The sequence below is a fragment of the Sarcophilus harrisii genome, chromosome 2 (assembly GCF_902635505.1).
Source record: "Sarcophilus harrisii chromosome 2, mSarHar1.11, whole genome shotgun sequence".
NCBI classification, from domain to species: domain Eukaryota; kingdom Metazoa; phylum Chordata; class Mammalia; order Dasyuromorphia; family Dasyuridae; genus Sarcophilus; species Sarcophilus harrisii.
Window position 1 is genome coordinate 483,008,691 of NC_045427.1, and position 24,824 is coordinate 483,033,514.

Genomic DNA, 24,824 nt, shown 5'->3' on the forward strand with positions numbered 1-24,824 from the left:
TCATTTGAACTTTCTTCTAATAGTCCTGAAGAGGAATACAGCTAGAAGGGAAAGTGAGAAGTCTTCATATCCATAATAGCCCTATCTCTGGGGAAAACCTTATCTGGACTTTGTTAGCAATGAGAGGCATTCTTATTTTTAAAGACCTTTGGAGATTCCAAATTTTCCATCTCTTTCTCTATCTTCCTGTTCTTGAATATATGAATGGAGATATATGTTTATACACATATATACATACACATGTCCATCTGCATGCATATGTATATGTATGTATACATGTGTGTTTTTCTATGTGAACACATATACATGTATGTATGTGTTGTACATAGTTATAAAATTCCCTCCCTAACTTTCTTTCTCCCCATTACCATGGGTTCAACTAATAATGTATGTATGTTTATTATATGTTAGGGCAGCTAGGTGGCACAGAATTGGGCCTGGAGTCAGAAAGATTCATCTTTCTGAGTTCAGATCTGGCTTCAGATACTAACTAGCTATGTGATCCTGGAGAAGTCATTTACCCTTGTTTACCTCAGTTTCCTCAACTGTTAAAATGAGCTGGAGAAGAAAATGGCAAACCACTCTAGTGTCTTTAGCAAGAAAATTCCATATGGGGACACAAAGAGTTGGACATGACTGAAACACTTGAACAATAACAAAAATGTTACACATATTCTAAATTTAGCTATAAAACATTCAGAAAAACAAAAAATCCCCAAACCAGAAAGTTTGCATATATGTATATTACTTTTAATAAATAATACCTTGTTTGCTTATCCTTCTGATAATTTATTTCTGCTTATTTTTTCAAATTCCATTCCTATAATTTTTATGTATGAGTATCAGTATGTATATTTTTGCTCTATTCTGATGTCCACACTATATACAGCTTTGCAGAAATTCTTATTTATTTCTTTATATTCTGATTACTTGTCATTTCTTATAGCACAGTTCCAGTTTGAATTCAATAACCATTTATCAAGTTCTTAGTATGTGTAAGTTACAGTTTGAAGTGCTGGAAGTATAAAATCAAAATAGTCATTGCCTTCAATGAGTTTATATGCTATTAGAAGATATAACAAGTTCACAGATAGTAATTTGAGGAAAAATTCTAAGAACTGAGGGTGGTGGGGAGGAGATTGGTGCAATGGATTAATACAGAAGACAGAAGCTATGCCTTGAAGAAAGATAGGGATTCTGAAAGTAAAGATGAAGAAGGAATATATTTCAGGCATAGAGATTGAATGACATTTGTTTGTTTGATTTTTTTATTTCAGTGGCATCTTATTTTTCCAATTACATGTAAAGATAGTTTTCAACATTCATTTTTGTAAAATTTTGAGTTCCAATTTTTTTCCCTCCCTCCCTTCCAAAGACAACAAGCAATCTGATATAGGTTATATATGTACATTCATTTTTATCATGTGTCCATGTTAGTCATGATGTGAACAAAAAAAAAATCAAAACAAAAGGGAAAACTACAAAAAGAAGCAAACCCGAAATAAGATGAAAATAGTATGCTTTAATCTCCATTCAGGCTCTACAGTTCTCTCTTTGGATGCTGACAGCATTTTCCATCCCAAGTTTATTGGAATTGTCTTGGATCACTATATTTCTGAAAAGAGCCAAGTCTATCATTATTGATCATCACATAATCTTGCTGTCACTGTGTACAATGTTCTCCTGGTTCTGCTTGCTTCACTCAGCATCAGTTTGTGTAAGTCTTTCCAGGCTTTTCTGAAATCAGTCTGCTCATCATTCCTTATAGAACAATAATATTTCATCATATTTATATATCACAATTTATTCAGCCATTCCCCAATTGATGGTATTCATTCAATTTGAGGAAGTGACATTTGGAGAAAAACTAAGGAAGTTTGGCTCAAACACAATGGGTGTGAAGAGGGGAGAATAATGTGAAATAAGGCTAGAAAATTGTGTGAGAACCAGACTATAAAGAATTGCAAATTTCAGGTTAATGAATTTATATACTACAGAAAAAATTCTTGATCTGGAGTTCATGGAATATGGGGGTCCAATTTTGGGAGGTAGATGGAAAAAAGTCACACCTTTATTTTCACTAATTTCTTACAGAAAATTTGCATTTCTTTCAGTTTTGAATATATATAAACCCCACATACACATTATTCTAAAAAGACATTTATGCATATTTAGTTTGATATAGAAACTTGTCTTATCCTATAGGGAAGTAGGAGGAGAAAGAGGAAAGAAAAGGGGAAGGCTAATAGAAGGAAGAACAGAAGTTGAAAGGGAAAGGGATTAAGAAAGGGGGGAGGGACCGAAAAAGGAGAGGGCAATTTGAGGGAAGTGGTGGTCGGAAAAGCAAAACACTGGTGAGGCATGTATTTTGAAAATAAAAAGCTATTAAAAAGAAAGGAGAGAGTGTGTGGGGATTTTTCAAAAAGAAGTCTATATGCTCTATCACATTGCCCAAGGGGTCTACTACAGAAAATTAAAAAAAGAGATTAAGTATTCCTGTCCTAGGGACATTTAGAAACCACTGAAGGATTTTGAGTAGGGTAATGATGTATGCTTTAAAAAAAATTGTTTTGGTGGCTATGTAAAAGAAAGATTAGAGAGAAGGCTGAAAAAGAAGACCACAACAAAAGGGCAACTAGATGGTGCAGTGGATAGAGCACAGCCCTGGAGGCAGGCAGGAGGACCTGAGTTCAAATGTGATCTCAGACATTTAATGCTTACTAGCTGTATGACCCCAATTGCCTTGCCACAAAAATAGAAAGATGTTATAAGAATCCAGATGAAAAGTGATCAGAATCAGAAGAAGAGATATATTGGAGATGTGGAGGTAAAATCAGCAGGACATGACAATGGATGGGATATCAGTAATGGAAAAGAAAGAATCAGGATGGCTTTGAGGTTATTAAGGCTGCTGACCATGAGCATAGTGGATCCCTCCACAGAAATAGGGAAGTTTGCAGAGGGTCAGGTTTAAAAAGGAAGATAAAAAATTGGGATTTAAACATGTTGACTTTGAGATGGTGTTAAAACATTCTTCTAAAAAAAAAAAAACAGAAAAAGAGCCCTAAAACACAGGATTGAGGCATTTAAATGGTTAGGAAGTGGCTGATGCCCAAACAAAAGAGACTGAGAAGGTGCCAATAGATAAGGAGGAATAGGAGATCCAGGAATAATGTGAGGAAATTGAAAGGAGAGTGTCCAGGGGGAAGCCAGAAGGAAGCAGAGTTGATGATCAACACAGTAAAAAGTTGCAGAAAGGCCAAATAATATATTCATAGTCACAATTTATTCAGCTATTTCTTTTATATTAATATGTGGGTTGTTTAAAATGAGTTTGATGTTGCAAGTGGGAAATAGGAGGAGATATTTTAAATTTTTTTTTTTACAAAAACTAAATGCTACTTCTGGGCTCCCATTTTATCACCTGCATCTAAGTGCATTGTTGGTGAACAATAATAGCATAGCACCAAAGACTGATGGTTCATGGAAGGTCCATGCAGTGCTCTGAAAAACAGCAATTTCTCTGGGATTTTGCCATTCCTTGACTGTTTCATGTGGTGCCCTAAAAAATGATTACAGGGCTTTTCAATTTTAACACTAAAATTTTGGAGCTACTGATCTGAAGCTACATTGTTGGTATGCAATCATTCCAGAAAGCAATTTTAGAATGATGGTGGGAAAAGTGACTGAAACGTCCATAGTCTTTACTCAGGGTTGCCACTGCTAGGGACATATCTCTAGAAAATCAAGAATAAAAAGGTCCATAAGCCACCATTCTTCCCCATCAGTCTAGTTGGTGCCTTCTACACTACACAGTAACGCCTCTGAGAGAGACACTGGAGGGAAACCTTGGCTCCTCACCTAAATCGAGAGAGATTTATGGGGTGGGGGTGGGGGGCCAGAGGCTTCAGAGCTGACCTCAGTGAGCCTTGAGTGACAGCAGCATTTGCATCCCTTGCAGACTGGCCAGGAATCAGTCATACTGCACCCTGGCTCACAGTTACCACGAGGGTAGTGTTGCCCCCATGAAAAACTTCCTGCAGAAGCAGAGGGGAAAGAGGAGTGGCTAACGGTGGTTTGGGAGACTAAACTGGTTCTTTGGAAAGTGTACTACTGTCCAGATTCCCACCAGCTTCTCCTCCCCCAGGTCCCTGCATAGAGCTGGACCGTCCTTCCACTGTCCCCAGACTACCCACAAAATCTAATTTTCGATTCATCCGTCCTTGTCCCCAGCCCATCCCCCACTTTGCTGAAAGCCTTTCTCCTAAGTTTCCCTCCAGCCTCTAACTCCAGTCTCCAAGCACATTATTCTTGTGGAATCTTGCCTTGCTCAGAACTTGGTGATTCCTGCTCCAACATGCAAGGATCCAGACCAACCACAGGCCTCCTGTGTGGAGTTTTGTGTGGTGTGGATCCTATCGCAGCCCCTGGCTAGGAGTTGCTAGGAGAAGTGGAGAAAGGGTTCTCCCAACTCCTCTCCCTTCAGTCCTGGCAAGCGTTCCTGACTGGCTTCCAGCCCCCATCCAGAACTCAGACCTCTTGACAGACACTCCCCATTTGAGCAGTTAGTTTTCTCCATGGCTTCATTCTCTGGGTGGCCACACCCTGCCAGCCTCGGGGGAGATGTGAAAGGAACTGGCTAATTAGCAAAAGGCTTGAGGAAGAAGAGGGGCTTCAAATCCTGCATCCACCATCATGGTCTTCCAGGGAAAACTAAGGGAAAAATAGGGGAAAGTCCCTTTAGAGAGTATTTCTAGGCAGGAAGATTCAGAATGAACAAGGAAGGGATGTTGATGGAAAGTTTTTGAGGCAAGTTCAAAAAGCTAGAGTGCTTTTTTTGGCCTCTGCTGTTGCCTACACATGGATTGGCTTGTGCGGTGGCCCAGGGCCAACCTCAAAGTGGGAAGTTCCTGAGACACAGGATTTCAGTGCCCTTCCTCCCTCGGACCCACCCCTTCCTGACTCGTGCCCCCTGAGGCTGATTATTAGCCTTAGTAAGTGCTCGGACTAGGAGCCATCCTTCTTGTCTGTGAATGGTATTCCCAACTCAATTCCAGTCAATTAGGGTACATAGACAAAAACTAGTCTCTGCCCTTAAGAAGCTAATATTCTACTGGGAACAGTAGACTTTTCAATAGCGTGTGTTATATCTATCTCTTTTGATTATCATAACCCTCTGAGCTAAGTCTTCCAATTATTATTATCTCACATTACAGATAAAGAAACTGAGGCTCAGGAAGTTGATGTGATTTGTCTATAATCACCTAATTAAGAAGTGACACTTCTTAATGTCAGAGAGACTCAAACCCAAATATTCCAGGTCAAATACTCTAAAAATTACACCATGCTGCCTAACAACATAAGGACATATTGAGTTGCTTGTCTAACAGCAGCTATGGATTTACTCTGAGCACTATTTACTTTGTTGGCTGCCTCTTACAGTGAATGGCTTAGATTCATGGAATGCTGGAATTGGAAAGGACCTTAAAACATGGAATTTTAGAGTTGGAGGGGATTTCAGAACATGGAAATATAATTAACCTGATCCAGTCCACCCTTCCTCCATGGTACTAAAAAGGGGAACAGAGGCAGTGTCCGTTGAAAGAGCTGAATTTGGTATTGGAGGACATGGGTTCAAATGCAGCCTCAGACACATTGTGTGACTATGGGCAAATCATTTAATCTTTTTGAACCATCATTTCCTCATCTGTAATATGAGAGTTGATATGGTTTGGAAAAGTGACTGATGTCATTTTTATGATCATATAACCCTAAAATCCATATCTGTAAAATAACAGAGATGGCTTCGACAGCCCTTGAGGTTGTTTCCAACTCTAGGCTATGATGCTATTATCCTATGATTACCAAAAAGGGAAGATTTTTCAGGGGATAGACTATTGAGTTTGGGGTCAGTCAATAAACACTTAATAAGCACATGTTATGTACCAGGTATTATGCTAAACATTGGGGATTTGAAGAAAAAAAAGAAAAAACAAGGCAAGATAGCCTCTGCCCTCAAAGAACTCACAATCAAGCAAACAAATGTATACAAACAACCCATACCTAGGAAAAATAGGAAATAATTTTAAAAAGAAAGGAACTGGAAATAAGAGGATTTAAGAAAGATCTCTTGTACCAGATGAAATTTTAGTTTGGATTTGAAGGATGCTAGAAAAGAAGAAGAGCATTCCAGGCTTGGAACACCTTGCCTCAGATACTACTAACTGTGCAACTCTGGGCAAGTCATTTAACCCCAGTTTACTGGTCTGTAAAATGGGAATAATAATGGTACTACCTTACAGAGTTTCTGTGAAGATGAGAATATTCGTAAAGTGCTAGCACATAGTAGGCGCTTTATAAATATTTGTTTCCTCCCTTCCTCTTTCCCATTCCCCACGGATCAAGGTGACTTGCTCATGGTTACATAGCGAATTAAAGGTAGAACAGGAACTAGGACCTCTGTCTCCTCCGGGAAAGTCTAGAGCGGGGGATGTAGAGTCCGTGGTCAGAGAGCCGTGTGGGGCTAGCAGGTCCCAGGAGGGGCTCCGGCTCATTGGCTCGGCTGGGCTGCGCGTCTCTGACCAGGCCATTTCTTTTCCTGTGCAGCTCTGCTCTTGGACATCATGACCGTCGCCGGGGTGCAGAAGCTCATCAAACGGCGAGGCCCCTACGACATGAGCCCGGGCCTCCTGGACTACCTCACCATGGACGTCTACGCCTTCCCAGCCGGCCACGCCAGCCGGGCCGCCATGATATCCAAGTTCTTCCTCAACCACCTGGTGCTGGCCGTGCCCCTGCGGATCCTGCTGGTGCTCTGGGCCTTCTGCGTGGGCCTGTCCCGGGTGATGATTGGGCGGCACCACATCACCGACGTGCTCTCCGGCTTCGTCATTGGCTACTTCCAATTCAAACTGGTCGAGCTGGTCTGGATGTCCTCCAACACCTGCCAGATGCTGATCTCCATCTGGTGAAGGCGCTGCGGCCGCTCGAGCCGTTCGGGAGAGGAGGGAGCAGAGAAAGTGCCCTTCCGGGAGCCGCGGAGCATTCCCTCTTGAACGTGTGTTAGACCCGTTTCATTTTCCTGTCCTGTTTGGTGGCCAGTATGGACAGGTTTTCCCGGCCGTGAGAGGGGGACGGGCTCTTGGGAAACACCCGCGCCCTTCCCCCAAACACCCAGAGTTAACTTGGCTTTCCCGCAGCATCTCAAACCCGGTGGAGTTTCAACATTTCAGAATCACTTTTGCTAAGTTCCTGCTTTCAGAGATGTCAGAGTAAAAATCAAGCTGGGGAACGTGTGTGTGGGGGTAATCTGGTATTTACCTTTCGCTATTACTGCTGTCAGGTTTTTTGGCAGGTGCCTGTAAATCCCAGGCCCCGTCGTCCCCTTTGGATGGGTGGGCCTGTCGGCTCTCACCACTGGCTCCGATGGATACGGAACCAGGCCTGGAGCTCAGGCCTTTGATGAACCAGCTGGAGCAGCTCTGCTCTGCAGTCTTGCCTCCAGCTGGCTTCTCCCCGGGTACTCCTGCATCCTGGCATTTTTGGGAAGGCCAGCGCTATCCCACCCCGCTGCACTCAGAAAGTTAGACTAGACAAAGCACTGGCTAGCGTCCAGTAGCGTCCAGCAACTGCTTTGGCCCCCAGGGGCCGGACTCCGTGTGACCTAATAGGTCTTTTCCAAGTCAAACTTGTATAGTTCTGTATTTCATGTGACAATATATACAGTATGCAAACGAGCCATTTGGGGTGATTTTTCCCCCCCAGTGGAAGAATCACTTTTCATGACTCAGCACTCTCATTGCCAGCTTGTTCAAACACAGTGACTACGTGGGGAAACGTCGATTGTTTTCAGAGTAGGGGCTTGAAAACTCAGGGGATTCAAAAAGGTCACTAATGTCTTCTGCCTTCTTCAGACTGATCATTTTCAAACCCGCCTAGGTCAGGCGTGGAGAATGTGCTTACCAGAAAATGACTTGCAAAATGCAGTCCACGCATACTATTTTCAGTTCTCTGTTTCACTACCTCCCACACAGTTAGTGTCCCATGCTGGAACTCACTCCAGCCCAATGGTAGGTAGTCACCTCGTTAGGTTGGTTCCATCAAAAGAAATGGTCCCAGAAAACTTCACCTTTTTTTGTGGCCTCCTAGGTCTGTGGAATTACCCATGGATCCACTGATATTTTTTCTTGCTCTACCCTTGACTCCCTAGATTCATAAAGAAAGGGAATCATAGAAGCAAGAGCTTGAAAGGAAATTTAATCAATTTGTCCCCTATAATTATAGAAAGTTTATTTTGCAGTCTCCTCCCCAGGGATGTTGTGAAACTCAGATGAGATAATGGTTGTAAAGCACTTTGTAAATCTCAAAGCGTTCTCTCTATGTCAGTTATTATTGTTATTAGCTTATGGTCACCAGGCTTCTAATCTGGGGATGAGTTCAGTCACTGACCTTTCTACTGCATTCCTGCTGTAGAACAATCTAGGAGTGTGCTGGTAAATGTTTAATATTGGATTGGAGGGGGGAGAGGATGAAAACACTTTAAAATTTAATCTGCATTATGAATACTTTCTTAAGCCTAGACAACTAATAAAACAATAAATCAATCCACAATTTGTATAGATTATTTCTAAGGTGTCAATACAATAAATAATTTAACAATTTTGTCTCACAAGTCAGTATGAGCTAGCTTCTACATACACATGCACTTCTCTATGGTATCCTTGACAAATGGTCATTCCAATCTCTACTTAAACACGTCCATTGACAGGGTGCTTATTACCTTACAAAGCAGCTGGTTCCATGATTAGACAGTTTTTAGCTGTTAAAAAGTTCTTCCTTAGGTTGACTTGAAATTTGCCTCCCTATAATTTACACCCACTGACCCTAGGACTGCCTTCTGAAACTAGACAGTAGAACTAAGTTTAACCATGCTTCCACTCAACTGCTTGTCAGATACCTAAAAAAAAAAAATCCTGCTTCTTGTTGTTCTTCACTATTTCCTCATTTGACAGGTTTCCAGATCCTTCCTTATGCTGATCACCCTTCCTGCATTACTGCTTAATTTATCAATGTTTCTTAACTAGAACTGCAATGAAATTCCTGCTGGCTGCTGGTTTGAGACCCCAGGACCCAAATCAATCAGTCAAACACTGAGAGAAATCAATTAATCAAGGAAACTTTGGTCTTAAGTTGCTTCCCCTAGCATGGAAAATCTCCTCTCTCTGCCATTCATCTTTAAATTTGGATTGTTTTGGAAGCATAATAAGTACATTCTACATATGCTATGAGATGTTTCCATTTAAAGTGCCCCAGGCAGAAGAGATCTATGGCAAAGCTTCTTCCCCTTCCCACCCCTTCCATCTGGCTCTAACAAGGAGTTCCTTCCACACAAATCTAAATTTCAGGTTTCCTGTTCAGGCTAGTGCATGCTGATACTTTATCTCAGAGTACTTGCCACAGGTTGGGGCCTGTACGTGAGAACAAGAGCATTTGTATTCTAGTCCTTTGTCCCAAACCTGCACTCTCTCCGGCTCAGAGACTCTTAGGAGGATCCTGGGAAGGAGGACAGAAGAGAGGGCTTATGGCAGCTGCTCCATGACAGGTGGTGGCTCTCAGGAATTTAAGTCCTCCGACTTAAACATATTTACAAGATCTGGTGATTCCTGGATAATGGTGTTGCTCATGGGGGTGGACACCAGTCCTGAAGTCAGGCTTTCATCTCCATTGTGTCATTAACAAGCTATATGATTTTGAAGGAATCTGATCCTCTGTTGCCAAAGGAAATATCTCCAAGGTCCCTTCCAGCTCCAATAACCTCTGTTTCAAGGTCCCTTTTGACTCATGTTCCATCATGCCTTTCATCTCACTCTATAGCATTTAACCTTTCTGGACCTCAGTTTCCCCATCTCTAAAATGAGGTGATTGATTACGTGACATGTTAAGGTTTCCTTCTAGCTCTAGATCCATGATCTCATGTTTAAGGTCCTTCCAGCTTTGACATCTTGTGACTTTTCTAAGGTCCTTTCCAACTTTTAAAGTTCCTTACAGCTCTAGCATTTGGTGTTCTAAGGTCCCTTCCAGTTTCGACATTTTATGATTCAAAGTCACTAACATTTCTAAAATACACTGATTTCCCAGCAACTCCAATGAGATTGTGACAGGTGGGTGGAGGAGGGTGGGGAGAGGAAGGACTTGATTTATGGATGCATCAAAGAAAAATTCTTCATCTCCACCTCCTTTGGAATGAACCGCACAGATGTTTAAGGTTTTAAATCTCCTTTAGGAAAAGACTGAGAGTAAATCTGGAGAGTGGCGTGTTCAGCTGTGATAGGGACTGAACAAATAAGAGGGAGGCAAGATTGGCAGAAAAGCCACACCACTATTGCTGGAGGAAGCCCAGAAAGGAGGGAGTGGATCTGAATTGAGCTCAGCAACAGCTGTGGAAGAGGTGTGTGCTTGTGTATGTGTGGGTAAACACAAATACACACTCATCTCTATGATCACATCCAACTGACAGGAAGTAGTAGGGAGGAGAGGGAGGGCAGGGAATTAGGCTGTTTCTTGGGAAAATAATAGCCTAGTTACATGTTTTTAAAGCTGGAAGGAACTTAAGTTACAATCAAGTTCAGTCTCTTCATTTTATAGATGGGGAAACCAAGGCACACAGGGTAAGTAACTTGTCCTAAAGTCACACAGAAAGTTAGTGGCAGATCCAATCCTATTATTGAGGTCTCCTAAGTCTAGACAGTGGTCTTTTCTACTCACACTGTGCTCTTCAACTTCTTTCAGAAGTAAAAGAAACATAAATATGAGCCTAACCTCTCATATACTGCTTAAAGGAGAAAATTAAAATGTTGGTTAAGTTGAAGAGCAAGCGGTTATAAATCACCAAAGGATTCCATCCCAGATCAAAAAACTCTAATCTTCTGTCCCTGAATCTTCACAGAAAATCAAACAGCTTGTGAGGGCTTCCTGAAGTGACATGGGCCCCTTGCTTCTAAGCTAGAGTACTTAACACCATGATTCTTTTTGGTAATTCTGGTGTTGCACACCTCCTAACCCCAATCCTGGGGAAAGGGGGGGGGGGGGAACCACACCCAGGCCATTACCTGTCCCTATCAAATTTCTTTAAGAGATGATTGCAAAATTGTTCCTCACCTCCCACTCCCCACATATCCTCTCAACCAACAGACAAAATTACACTTCTTTTTTAAATGAAGTCATCTTAAAAATAAACACAAGGTGCATGATACTTTTTGGCTATGGAAAGGAAAATGTCAATCAGATGAACAAGGAACCATTAAGTTGGCTTTAATCTAAACAAGATGGGAATCACTAGCCTCAATGAGTCAAAGTGGATTTCTGCTATTTTAAAATATGTATGGGGAGGAGGGGCAGCTGGATGGCACAGTGGATAGAGTATCAGCCCTAGAGTCAGGAGATATGGGTTGTAGCGCTCCCTCACAGTTCCAGGGCCAGTAGGAGCACTAGGACACTACAACTTATAGCCAGAGTGAATCGGGGACCCTCCTCACAGTTCCAGGGAAGAAAAGAGTTCTTGAGTGGGTCACTCACAGACCAGAGCATAGTCAAGGAAAGTATTAAACACATTTCTCCTTCTATCATATCACCTTAGAAGAACTGAAAACTTACAGATCTCTAAAAGGATCTCTGAAAACAGTTGCACAAAACCTCTGAAGCTTTAGACATTGCACTCTACACCCTGAAAACAGAGCCCTACTTTAACAAAGAGTTAAAAATGAAGTAATAGCCTGGGAAAATGAGCAAACAACAGAAGAAGATCCTGACCACAAAAAGTTACTATAGTGATAAGGAAGATCAAAAAACACACTCTGAAGATAACATAGTCAAAGCTTCTACATTTAAAGCCTCCGAGAAAATTAAGAATTGATCTCATGTTATAGAAGATGGAAGAACTCAAAAGGATTTTGAAAATCAAGTAAGAGAGATAGTAGGGGCAGCTAAGTGGTGCAGTGGATAGAGAACCAGACTTAAAGTCAGGAGGATCTGAGTTCAAATCTGACCTCAGACACTTAACACTTCCTAGCTGTGTGACCCTGGGCAAGTCACTTAACCCCAATTGCCTCAAGGGGAAAAAGAGGAGACATAGTAGAAAACTTGGGAAGAGAAATGAGAATGACGTCATACAAAAAGGTAATGAAGAAAAGAATGTCTTAAAAAGCAAAATTGGCCAAATGAGAAAGAAGGCACAAAAACTCACTGAGGAAAACAATTCCTTAAAAATTAGAATTGAGCAAATGGAAGCTAATGATTTTATGAGAAATCAAGAACAAAAACAAAAGAATGGAAAAATAGAAAACAATGTGAAATATCTCATTGGAACTCAGAACATGGAATGTCAAAGCTAGAGGGGATCTTAGAATATAGAATGTTATGTATTGGTCAACCTGCCGTCTGGGGGAGAGGATGAGGGGAAGGAGGGGAAAAATTGAAACAAAAGGTTTGGCAATTGTCAATGCTATAAAGTTATCCATGCATATAACTTGTAAATAAAAAGCTATAATAAAAAAATTTTTTAAAAGGATATATAATATTAGAACAGAGAACACAGAAAGCTAGCACTAGAATTGACTAGAATGTAGAACATGAAATGTCAAAGTTGGAAGGGACCTTAGAATAAAGAATATCAGAGATGGAAGGGATTTCAGAAATCACCTAGTCTAGCTGTTTTTAACTTAGGGTTCTCAATCCATTTCTCCCAAGAAAGTCCATGAACTCGGATCAGGTTTAAAAAAATTACATCTTTATTTTCACTAACTTCTCATTAAAATTTAGCAGTTCTTTTAATTATTTAAAAACATTCTGAGAATGGATCCACAGGCTTCATCAGATTCTCACTTTTTTTTCACACTTTTTTTCTAAAATTTCTAATAGTATTTTATTTTTCCAAATTACAGCTAAAGATAGTTTTCAGCATTAATTTTTGTAAGATTTTGAGTTCCAAATTTTTCTTCCCTTCTCCCTTCCTGAGACAATAAGCAATCTGATATAGGTTATACATATACAATAACAATGATCTTTTAATCGCCATTTCTAATCTAATTAATTGTCTTATATTTCTTAACCTCTCTGCAGCCTTTAACACTGTTGATCACTTTCATCTCTTCCCTCTAGGTTTTCATGACATTCTTCTCACCTGATTCTCCTGCCATCTATCTAACTATTCCTCAGTCTCTTTTGCTGGATTTTTATCGATTTTACAATCACTTCATCCATTAATTTAACCCACTAACTATGTCCGGATCTGTATTGGACACTCTTCTCTTCTCCTCTATGCTATTTGGGGATCTCATGAATTCTCTCCAATGAATTCAATTATCACTTCCATGCTGATTCCCATATCTCTTTACCTATCCCTAACCTCTCTCCTGACCTCTATTTAGTCTTGCAGCTTCAAATTCCTATTAGATATCTTAAACTGGATGTCCTGTAGACATCTTCAAGTCAACATGTACAAAATTGAACCCTCCTATCAAGCACTTTAGGATACCACCATCTTCTCACAAATGCTTAGGCTCATAACATCAGTGTCATCCCCAACTCCTCACTTTCTCCCTACCATGCTACCTTTCCAATCTGTTGCCACATCCTATCAATTTTATAGTCATTGCATCTCTCCTATATGCTCCCTTCTCTCCTCCAATACTGCCACACCTTGCTCCAGACTTCAATCACCTCATACCTGAACTATCGAAATAGCCTTCTGATGGGTCTCTCTGAATCAGGTCTCTCCCTTTCTTCATTCAGCTGTCAAATTGATCTTTCTAAAGAATAGGTCTGATCATAACTTCCTTTCCTTTCAATAAATTCCAGTGGCTCCTGATCACCCCAGCATAAAATAATCTATTTCACTGACCTACCACTCTATTTCTTAGCCAATATCAAATGCTTTTGATTACATCCCCAGGATAAAATATAAAATGTTTTGTTTGGTGTTCAAAGCAATTTATAATCTGGCCCTTTACTACCTCTGCAATCTTCTTATACTTTACTGATCTCCACATACTCTTCAATCCACTAACCTCCTTGAGGTAAAGTTGGTGTTTAATAAATGCTTGTTAACTGGCTACCCAACCCCCAATCCAATCTAGTTCCTTATTTAATAGTTGAAATTGCCGCCCAAGATGACAAAGATGCAAGAGCTAGATTCCGCCTTTTTTTTCCTTTTTTGAACAAAGAGTGAATAATAAACTTCCTCCCCCATTCATTTCTCCATTCTAATCAAACAAATCTGCACCAAGCTCTTTCCATCCCATGCAGCACCCTCCTACCTTTATATCACTCCAGCAAAAGTGATATAAGTACAGTTAAGTAATGGAAATAACCAGAGAGTAAATCCTGGCAGACCTGCTTCCTAAGGCCACAGCTCTGCATCTCACTTGTTTTTTAATGTATCTAAGCATTCCTCTTCTCGTTGGTAAAATGGAAATGATCATAATAATACTCATTTTATGTCCCTTGCAGGGTAATGTAAGGATTAATTGGATAATCATATAAAAGGACTTCAAAAAAGTCTAAGGAGCTGTGTAGGTGTTAGGGATTATTACTAATTCATGGCTCATCCCTCCTTCTATACCTCACTCAAAATTCTGCAAAAAGCCTTCCCTGATTACAAAATCACAGAATGGCGGCACTGCAGCGGACCTTTGCTATCACCTGTCTTGTTGCATAGAAGAAACTGAGGTCATTGTTCTCACAAAGTTGTCACAGTGACCATGCCAGAGCTAAGGCTCGCTTCTGGTCCAAGCTTTTTCAATCTTTCAGTTACATGCCGTGCTGCTGCTAAATAAGCTTGGTTTCTGGGCTGGGCGATGGGGTGGGCATTGGCTTTTTAAGTGTGTGATTGAACAATCTTTTGCTTCATTTTGGCTTCAATTTATCATTAGCTGGGTTTATAGACTCCAGCTCTGGGGTGGGGGGGGATTTTCATATACCTCATTCCAGTTGATTAAAGAACAGGGGAAATAAGGGATCCATTACAGAGGTAAAGACTTATTAAACCAGCAATTATGCCCTAGGTTAAATTATCTCAACTCCTTTCACTTTTCTTCAAAACTACAAGTTACTCTTCTTCCTCTTTCTTGTTCTCTTTTTCTTCTTCTCCTCCTTCTTCTTCTCCTCTTCCTCCTCCTCTTCCTCCTTCTCCTTCCTTTTCTTCTTCCTCCTTCCCTGTTCCTTCTTTTCTTTCTTCTTGTTCTCTGTGTGTGTCTATCTCTGTCTTTTTTTTCTATCCCTGTCTCTCTCTGTGTTTGTGTGTGTGTGTCTCTGTTTCTGTCTCTGTATTTGTGTGTATGTGTTTGTCTCTGTCTCTTTCTGTTTCTGTGTTTGTGTCTCCCTCTCCTTCTCTCTGTCTCTGTCTTTTTCTGTTTCTCTGTGTCTCTGTCTCTCTCTGTCTCTGTGTATGTCTGTCTGTCTCTGTCTTTTTTTCTATCCCTGTCTCTCTCTGTGTTTGTGTGTGTGTGTCTGTCTCTCTCTGTTTCTGTCTCTGTATTTGTGTGTATGGGTCTGTCTCTGTCTCTCTCTGTTTCTGTGTTTGTGTGTCTCCCTCTCCTGTCTCTCTCTCTCTCTCTCTTTCTCTCTCTCTCTCTCTCTCTCTCTCTCTCTCTCTCTCTCTCTCTCTGTCTCATCAGATTAAGTCTAATCTTCCCTCCATGTGATAGTTCTTCAGATATTTGAAAATAATTCTCCTTCAGTTGTCTTTTCTCCAAACTACCCATGCCTCATTTCTTCATTTGACCCTTATATGTTTTGGACTCAGGGACCTTAACCCTCCTAGTTGCCCTCCTCTGAGAATTTTCCAGTGTGTTAATGTCCTTCTTAAACCATAGTGAATAGAACTGAAGAGACAATACTAATGAGGTTAAAAGAGGGCAGAGTAGAGAGTACAGGGGGACTATCACTCTCTTATTTTCTAGAAGCTCTGCCCCTCTAAATGAAGTCTAACGTTGCATTAGTATTTTTAGGTTCCCACTTTACTCTTTTACTCAAATTGAGCTTGTGGTCTACTAAAGCCCCCAGAACCTTTTCAAAACAAATACAATCTAACCATTCTTTCTCCATTGTGTTAAATTGATTTTTTTTATCCCCAAGTGCAAGATTTTGCATTTATTTATTACATCTTATTAGATTAGTTGACTGCTCTAACCTGTCAAGATGTATTTGGTCCCAATTCTGTAATCCAATGTGTCAGCAATCACTCCAATCATCTGCAAATATGAATGATATACTCACTGATAAAAATATCATACAGCACAAAGCCAAGGATAGATCCATAGTATACTTCCACTGGAGACTTCCTGCTACAATGACACTGAATTATTAAAAATGACCCTTTAACAATTCCAATAGATTTAAATAGAAAATGCCATCACATCCAGAGAGAATTATGAAGACTGAATGTGAATTAAAACATAGTCTTTTCACCTTTTTTGGTTAGTTTGTTTGCTTGCTTGCTTTTTTCCATTCTTGTGGTTTCCTCCCTTTTGGTTTGAGTTTTTTACACAACATGACAAATATGGAAATATGTTTAAAAAGATTGCATGATATTTAACTTATAACAGACTGGAGAGAGGCAAGGTAAGGGAGGGAGGAAGGGAGAAAAATTTGGAACACAAGTCTTATAAAAATGAATGTTAAAATATCTTTATATATATGTATATATATAGAGAGAAGAATAAAATACTCTTGAGATAAAAATAGTTTAAAGAAGCTACAAAACCTTCCCAAAAAACCAATGACCCTTTAAATCTGACTATCCAATCAATTCTAAATCCCTCTGATTGCATTATTATTGAATTTGTATCTGTCCATCTTATCCACAAGAATTGTGTGAAATACTTTATGAGCTTCATTAGAATCCAGGTGAGTTAGATTCTATAACATGAGAGGGTCTGTTAACCTTGTTGACCTCTAGAATCTCTTCCAGTTCTAAATCTAGAAGCCTTTAATTGGATGCACCTAGGGATAAGTCTTTTCCAGGGGACAGAGCATTGCCCCTGGATCTGGAACCAGTACTGTGAAAAACCACTTCTCAGTATGAGAACACAGAACAATTTTCATAAGAAGGGTTTGAGACAGGTTGGAATGATATGCTAAGTAAAAATATTGCACAGTCTTCAGTGTTCAAGAATGGCATTGCATCGTGTCTCCTCGACACAGTTTTAGACTACCAGTGTGTCACAATGTGGGGCAGCCAGTCTGGCATCCACCGGAGTACCACCCTAGCTTTCTCCCTGTGCAAGCGTGCCTCGAGGATAGCTTCTCCATGAAGTCATTCAACAAATAGCGTAGAGGAAAGAGTACTGGATTTGGACTCAGAGCAGCTCTGTTCCCTGTGTAAACTCAGCTAAGTCACTTCCTTTCTCAGAACTCATTCATCCAATGAGAGGGTTACCGGGTGATCTCCAAGGTCCCTTCCATCTCTACATACAGATATGACATATGCGTGCTTTTAAGTGTATGTGGCTATATTGCTGTTTGGACCTGACCTGGTTTAGGGGGCTCCTCAGGAGGAAATTCTCTCTACTGAGGCAAATCAGCATTTGCTCTGTCACCTACATTGTTCAAGAGTTGCCTGGGGCATTGAAAAGTTAAGGTAAAGCCACTATCATTCTGCTAGTAGGTGAATCCCAGTGTCCCTGACTCCATGTCTAGCACTCAAGCCTCTTTAATACAATGGTGCATGCTATTATGTAAATACTATTATTTTTGTAGGAAAAATCTGTCGTCCCACCCCTGTCTCCCTCAGCTTCCACCTTTGCCCTCCCACCCAGATTTTGTTACAGCCCCTAAGTGTGCTCTAGGCTGTAAATGCCACGGTTCATACTCAGCCGCTTTCTAGCAGAGATTCATATTCCAATCCCACCTGCCTCCTCTAAATGAGAGAGAACGCCTCTGTCTCCATGGTAACCCTGAGGGGCTGGCAGGAAGCCTTTGGTCATCATAGTTCCGCTCTCAGGCGAGATCCTTTCAGCCAGTCCTCCCTCTGCCTTCCTCCCTCCCCCTTTTAGTCTCTGGGAGGAGGAGGCCCACTTTGGGAATAGACCTTTCAGTGGTCTTTTACAGCTTGTTCCCTAACCTGCCCCCATCACTACTCAGTACCAATTAAGGAAGGACTGATGGTTGTAGTCTTCAGAGGGCTACGGACGCCTGGCTTTGCTGTTGTAAATGCTGCTGGAAACTTTGAGGAATGAGAGGGAGAAAGAAGGGCACAAGAGTCCCATGAAGTCTGGCCTAGCCTCCGGGAAAACTGTCTCAAAAGAAACTGCCCAGAGTCCAGCCAGCCTACCCTTTCCTTTCCACATCACAGAAGGCATAGAGAAAACACGCCGCATGAGGAAGGAAACCTTGTGGAGAACTGGACTTCACCATGCCTTGAATGGCACTAGGTCACCAGACTTCAAGTGAAGGTCACTGTAGCTTCCTGGTCTCTCATTTCCCCCAAGGGTTTTTCACTCATTCTCTTCTTTCACTGAGTTACTATGAATAACCCCTCTCCTGGGCTCAGGAGGAAGGGGGATGGGGGACATTCTAGAGAGAGAAACTACCCATATAGTGAGTGCAGGGGGAGATAAGGAAATGCTTTATGGTCTCAGAATCAGTCTTATTTGTAGTAAAAGAAGAATCTACTTCTGTGATGACATTGGAGGTTTGCCAGGAAGACCCTGGCATCTTGTCTTCTTCCCTAAGGGTCCTTTGAAGATGCCCTGAAATCTTGTTATGAAACCTTCACTCAAGTTAAGGAACTGTCATCTCTATCAAAAGGCCAAAGACCCCAACTTTTGCCCTATGTCACCTTCATTTTCATGTTTTTAAGTTCCCATCATGGAGGAGATGGGGTTTGGAAATAGATAGGATTTAGAGAAATGAGAAAAGCAATTCCTGAAAAAAGAAGAGAAGGCAAAATCTTAGACAAGAATGTACCTAATGTATTTAAATTTTTTTCATTGATATCTTTTGTTTTTATGTCACCTTCATTTCCAAATACATATCATTCTGCCCTCCTGTAGGGGCAAACAGGAGGGGGAGAGATGGAGGGAGGAAGGAGGAGAGAAAGAGACAAAGACAGAGGGGAGAGGAAGGCAGAGGGAGAAGGAGGGAGTTTGTGTGTGTGTGTGTATGTAAGTGTGTGTGTGTGTGAGTGCGTGAGAGAGAGCACGACAGAGAGAGAGAGAGACAGAGAAACAGAGAGAAAAAGACAGACAGACAGAGAGGGAAGGAGAGAGAGAGAGAGAGAGAGAGAGAGAGAGAGAGAGAGACAAAGGCAGCAACAGACAGAGACAGAGACACAGGAAGACAGAAAGGAAAGGAAGGGAGAGGGAGAGAAAGAGAATGTGTATGAGAGAGAGAGAGAGAGAGAGAGAGAGAGAGAGAGAGAGATCAGTTCAGCAAATTTGACTAAGACATCAACAGAATGTAACATTAAATATAGTATTGCATACCCATCATTCCCCCTCTCTATGAAGAAGGGAGAGGGTTGTGTTTACTTATCTCTTCTCTGGCAAGTATAAATATAGAGCATCCATATTTTTATTTTTACATTAAATTAAATTTTAATTTAATTTTTTTGAAAATTTACTTTGTTTTTGTCATTTTGTAGCTTGTTTTTCTGGTTCTGTTTAAATTGATGTAGGTCTTCCCATGCCTCTTCAAATTTTTCACATTCATCATTTCTTATGGCACAGTAATATTCCATTACATTCATGCACTGCAATTTGTTTAGCTATTCCCCAATCAATAGGCCTCTATGGACTCATAGATCTGAGTTGGATGGGGCCTTAGAGATCAACTAATCCAACCTCATTTACTTTGTTTCCAATTCTTTCCTATCATAAAAATATATCCAACCTATTTTAAGGACAATGAAGATACTTTTCTGGTGGGAAGGTTTATGAGGAAATAAGCCTGGCAAGAAACGAGAAGGTCTTGCAGTTATCCTTTAGCTCTTCTACCCGGACTTTTCTACCATTCCTATCCTGTGCTGCCCAGCAGCAAAATTGAGCCTGGGTAACTGAGTCACCAAGAAGCCTGGTAGTGAGGCCCAATTGAGATCGACTGATAAACCAAGAAGAAATATGTTCCAAAGAGCTCTCAAGTCATCCTAATGAACATGGGGCTGGAGGAACAAAATCAAGAGAGGATGGAGCTCAAAGACAGAGATACCTCTTAGAGAAAACAGCTAGAGGCACAAATACTATCTAAACAGGTAAGAAATCTGGGATTTTAGCTTGGTCAGACTTTACAGATAAGAAAATTGTTGCTCAGAAAAACTAAAAGGAAGTTAAAAGGAAAGCTAACTCTAGAACTCTAGTGTCATTTCCTTACTCTACCCTATCCTTTTGATAATGATTTGTGATTTCAATAATTTAGGCAGTTTTCTTTTTTTTTTAGTAGTATTTTATTTTTCCAAATATGTATAAAGATAGTTTTCAACATTCATTTTTGTAAAACTTTATGTTCTAAATTTTTCTCACTCCATCCCTCACCTCTCTCCTGTTCAAGATAGCAAGCAATCTGATAGAGGTTAGATATGGGCAATCCTTTAAAACATGTTTCCAATATTGGATGTTATGCAAGAAAAATCAGACCAAAAGGGAAAAAAACATGAATAAAGAAAAAAACCCCAAAAGGTGAAATACTGTGCTTCGAACCACATTCAGTCTCCATAGTTCGCTCTGTGAATGTGATTGGCATTTTTTCATCCCAAGCCTATTGGAATTTAGGTAGCTTTCTATAAGGAGGATCTATTTCCTCCTGCCTTCTACCGAGGCAAATCTGTCACTGCTCCCAATTTATAGCCTACAATTTATAGAGAGTAGCCTGGAGGCTATAAGAGGTTAAGTGACTTGCCAATATATGACAGAAATGAAGCTTGAACTCACCTTGTCCTGGTTTCAAGGCCAGCTTTCTATGCACTACACCCAGCTACCCCTCATTTGCAACTGGAAAATATTGTAAAGTCTAAGGGAACGGCAAACTGTCAGAGGATGGACTAGCCTGGTGTGGTACCTCAGCTCCAGCGTGATTAGTACAACTTGTTCTCCTCCAGCCTGGATATTTTGTTTTTTATTTCCCTTACTTAGATCCCCAAACGTTTTCTCCCTAACTCACAAAACAATTAACTTAAATGGACCCTACATTGGATGATGGCTCTGTCTCCCAGAGCTAGTATTATTATACCTTCCCCTCAGTGTTTTAGAGTATTCAGTGAGGTTGGGTAGATTTTTTCCAGTCCCCCACTGACTCTTTGTCCTCACTGTTAGAAGGACAAGTGATCAGCACCTCAGTGCCATTTAATCACTTAACATCAATATTTACTTCAAAGATATAGCAAGAGCAAATGTACAAATATCCTCCCCTCCACCAGCTCAGACGCAAACTCTCTCTTACACTCCCTCAGTCTTTGGGGTAGGAGAGACTGGGATTGTATATAATATAATTCAGTTGCTACAAATCATTGGTCCTTCCAAAGCCTCCATTTTACACCCATTCAGCCTTCTTTTCATTTTTCTATTTGGCTGTACTCTGGTCGGCTCCATTATGGGATCAGGCACCTCCTCATCTCCTCAGGCGAGCTTTTCTGTTGACTTCTGTGTACTTTCTTCCTCTTCCCCTTTGAATTACAAGCTCCTTGAGGAGAGGGGTTGTCTTTCTTTTTTTTAACTTGTATCCTCAGCACTTAGCATAGTGCCTGGCATTTAGTAGACCTGTAAGACATGTTTACTGACAGCCTGCCTAAGTTCATATTCAGATGGAACATGATTGCCTGATGAGTTCTCAACTGAGCTTCTTGCTGCCCTGAGGTCCCAAAAGGCACTCCTGTGTTCTTGGAACATAAATCATATACCAGCTTCAGAATCTGACTCCTGGGTTCCTGGGGCTCATTATCCCAACATTCTAAAACCCAAATGTCAGCACAATCTCTCATCACCCCGCAAGCCACTGCATAGAGCTAAAAAGAGATGAGCAAGAGAAGAAATAACGGAAATGGACAGGCCTTTTTCCTGTCTCCATTGCTAAGGAAAGAGTCTTCTCTTCAATACATGAGTAGCCAATCAGAGCCACTTGGCGTGTTCCAGTCTCTAGGAGCTTCCCAGGTTCTCTACGTGGAGAGATGCCATCTCAGGTGCTGCACATATGGGCCGGCACTCATTACCATGGGAGAGCCTTTAGTCTGTTCCTGGTGCAGGCCAGATATCCCTCTGCTCCTGGTCAGCAAGTTGAGCTCTTTGGCACAAGGAAAATCCTGTGATCTCTCAATCTGATGTCACAGAGAGTCATAGAACCGTATGGCAGAATGCACCTCAGAACGCAGACAGATGGAGGTGAGGGGAATTTAGGCAAGAGAAAGTTAACAGGCCTAGGGAGCTTAGTGATCACTTGGTCCCAATGTCTTATTTTTAAAATTAGGAAAGCAAAGTATCCCTGTGAAGGGCAGAGGGCAAAAGGCAAAGGGCAAAAGACTGCTTTGTGCAGCATGAAAGGCACCATGAAAGCTCCCAGTACATCCACAAGCTGCTTTGGCAGCTCTCTTGTCATCCATTTGGGCCTGCTGCTCCTGTGGAGATGATGATATATAAACCCAAGGCATAAAGGAAACTGGCACTTCATACTTAGGTTTTTCTGGCTGAGGTTTGGGTTGAGTGGGGTGGGAGGGGTAGAGAATTAGGGTTTAGGGAGTGCCTGGGAGTCACCTCCATGACCTAGAGAAAGCTCTGGGCTTTCATGCTGATTAAATTTGGCCACTAGAGAGAAGTTTTCATTTGCAAAAACAACAAAGGGCAGCCAGGAAGCAGCAAATCTGGATTACAGCCTCAAGCAGATGGGGCAGATGGGGTTTAGGGATCTTCCCCCTCTGACATAGCCCCTCCTTTGCTGGCTCAGGTTTTATGGGAACAAGCTGTTTCTGTTGGGCTTTTGGAAGGGCTCCGATTGTCACTGAGCAAAGATGGCAAAGGGCCAATCCCTTTCTGGGCTGGAATCCCCCAATCCTCTACTGCTCCTCCCTGTCACTCTGGCTTTCTCGGTTAGAAATAGATCGACTGGGGACTTGGAGTAGGGAAAAAGAGAAGTTCAAATTTTGGTTAAATATAACTTGGGTCCCACTCTGAACATATAAATCAAGAAGATCAAAGACAGCAAGAACAATCCCTTATATACTGATGTATTCATACCAGCCTTCCTTTTGTTGGAAAAAATTGGAAACAAAGTAAATAACTGCTGATTGGAGAATGGCGAAACAAACTTTCAAATATAAATGTAATAGAATACTATTGCACTTAAGAAGACTTACATGAACTGATGCAAAAGGAAGCAGGCAAAACCAAGAAAACCTATATACAATGATTCCAATATTGTAATGGAAAAAATAGCAACAATAAGTAAAACTAAACTAAATTTTATGAAATAATAATGATCAAATGTGGCCCCAAAGGAGAGATATGAAAATATAGCCACTTCCTTTCTTTTTAAAGGTAGGAGATTATAGGTGTGGAACATTACATAGATTAGGCTCCATTGATTAGTTTTGCTGAACTTTTTTTTTTATTCTTCCATATGTTATCCATATTGACCCTGAGGGTCCTAACTTGAATTTTCACTCTCATTGACAAATCAAGTCTCCAAAAAGTGACTATGTCTTCCCTCAGGCTTCTAGAGGTTCCTCCGGGGGATGTCTTTCTAAGGTTAACAGCTCGTTTCCATTCTGGTAAGTTTTTCCCAATATCAATTAACCAGTGTCAGTTAATAGCTCCTCTCAGTATCATCACTACAAATGATAACCATCTTCTAACATTTCCATTTACAATTTAACCAGTTGAATTCTCCCCATTATCAATTAACCGATTAATATCAATTATCTTTTACAAAGGAATATTTATTGAATGAATATGGCATAAGCAAAAGTGTAAAAACTTCACCTACCCTTACAACAAAGGAACACCTTCACCTTTTACTACTAGTCCCTGGGGAAAGTGAGCTCAAACTTTCAAGATGCAACAAAGCATTTGCTTTACTAAATTCACATTTAAATTCAGATCTCCCTTGCACAGCATGTATGCACCATTGAGTCCATTCACTGCTACAGGTGTTCTCTTGCATGGATTCATATCTTTGGAAGTCTGTTGGCTCCCCTGATCTTTTAGATCTCTAATATTCTTTCATCTTAAAGCAGAAAAGGGACAGAAGCCATGAGACAAGCGAGTGGGACAGCATTGGTTTCTCTTCTCTCCAACTGTTAGGTTGAGAGATAGACAATTCATTGATTTTTGTATGCACACTCAGTTCTGTCTCAACAGCCAGTTAAAAGGCTTGTCTTTATTCAGATAGAATATAATTGCAGAATGCTTGCAAGTGTTCTAAAGAATTAGGATGTCCCAAGCAGGGTCACCAAATTTTCACCTGGATCCCAAAACTTGCTCCCTCCTTGACCAGTCCCCCATTACAGTTCTAAGGGATAACTCTTTAGGAGAGGAAGGGAAAGACACATATGGAGATATAAAGGAATATAAGAACAAAAGAATCAATAAATATATTTTAGAAAAAGAATCACTGCAAATGAAGAAGTATGAACTGACACAGTGATGCAAGGAATACAAGGAGAATGATAAACAAAACTACAATAATGTCAACAAAAACTACTCTCCAAGGAAGCCAAAGAAAAAGTAATTGTAAAAAAAAAAACCAAAAACAAAAACAAAGAAACAAACTAATTTGAACCCAGAGACCGGATGATGAAACATACCTTTTTGTAGAGAAATGGAAGACTTTGGTACAGAGGAGTATGC

The 24,824-nt window shown here is 40.8% G+C and overlaps 1 protein-coding gene across 1 annotated transcript in view; it reads left to right on the forward strand.

Moving 5' to 3' along the window:
• Positions 1-8,557, forward strand: part of PLPP7 (phospholipid phosphatase 7 (inactive)) — a 40,319-nt gene extending 31,762 nt beyond the window's left edge. The window contains exon 2 of the mRNA XM_003757427.2: positions 6,607-8,557. Coding sequence (XP_003757475.1) covers positions 6,607-6,971 — 365 coding nt within the window. The 3' untranslated portion in view covers positions 6,972-8,557. The remainder of the gene's footprint in view (positions 1-6,606) is intronic.
• Positions 8,558-24,824: the final 16,267 nt, after the last annotated feature.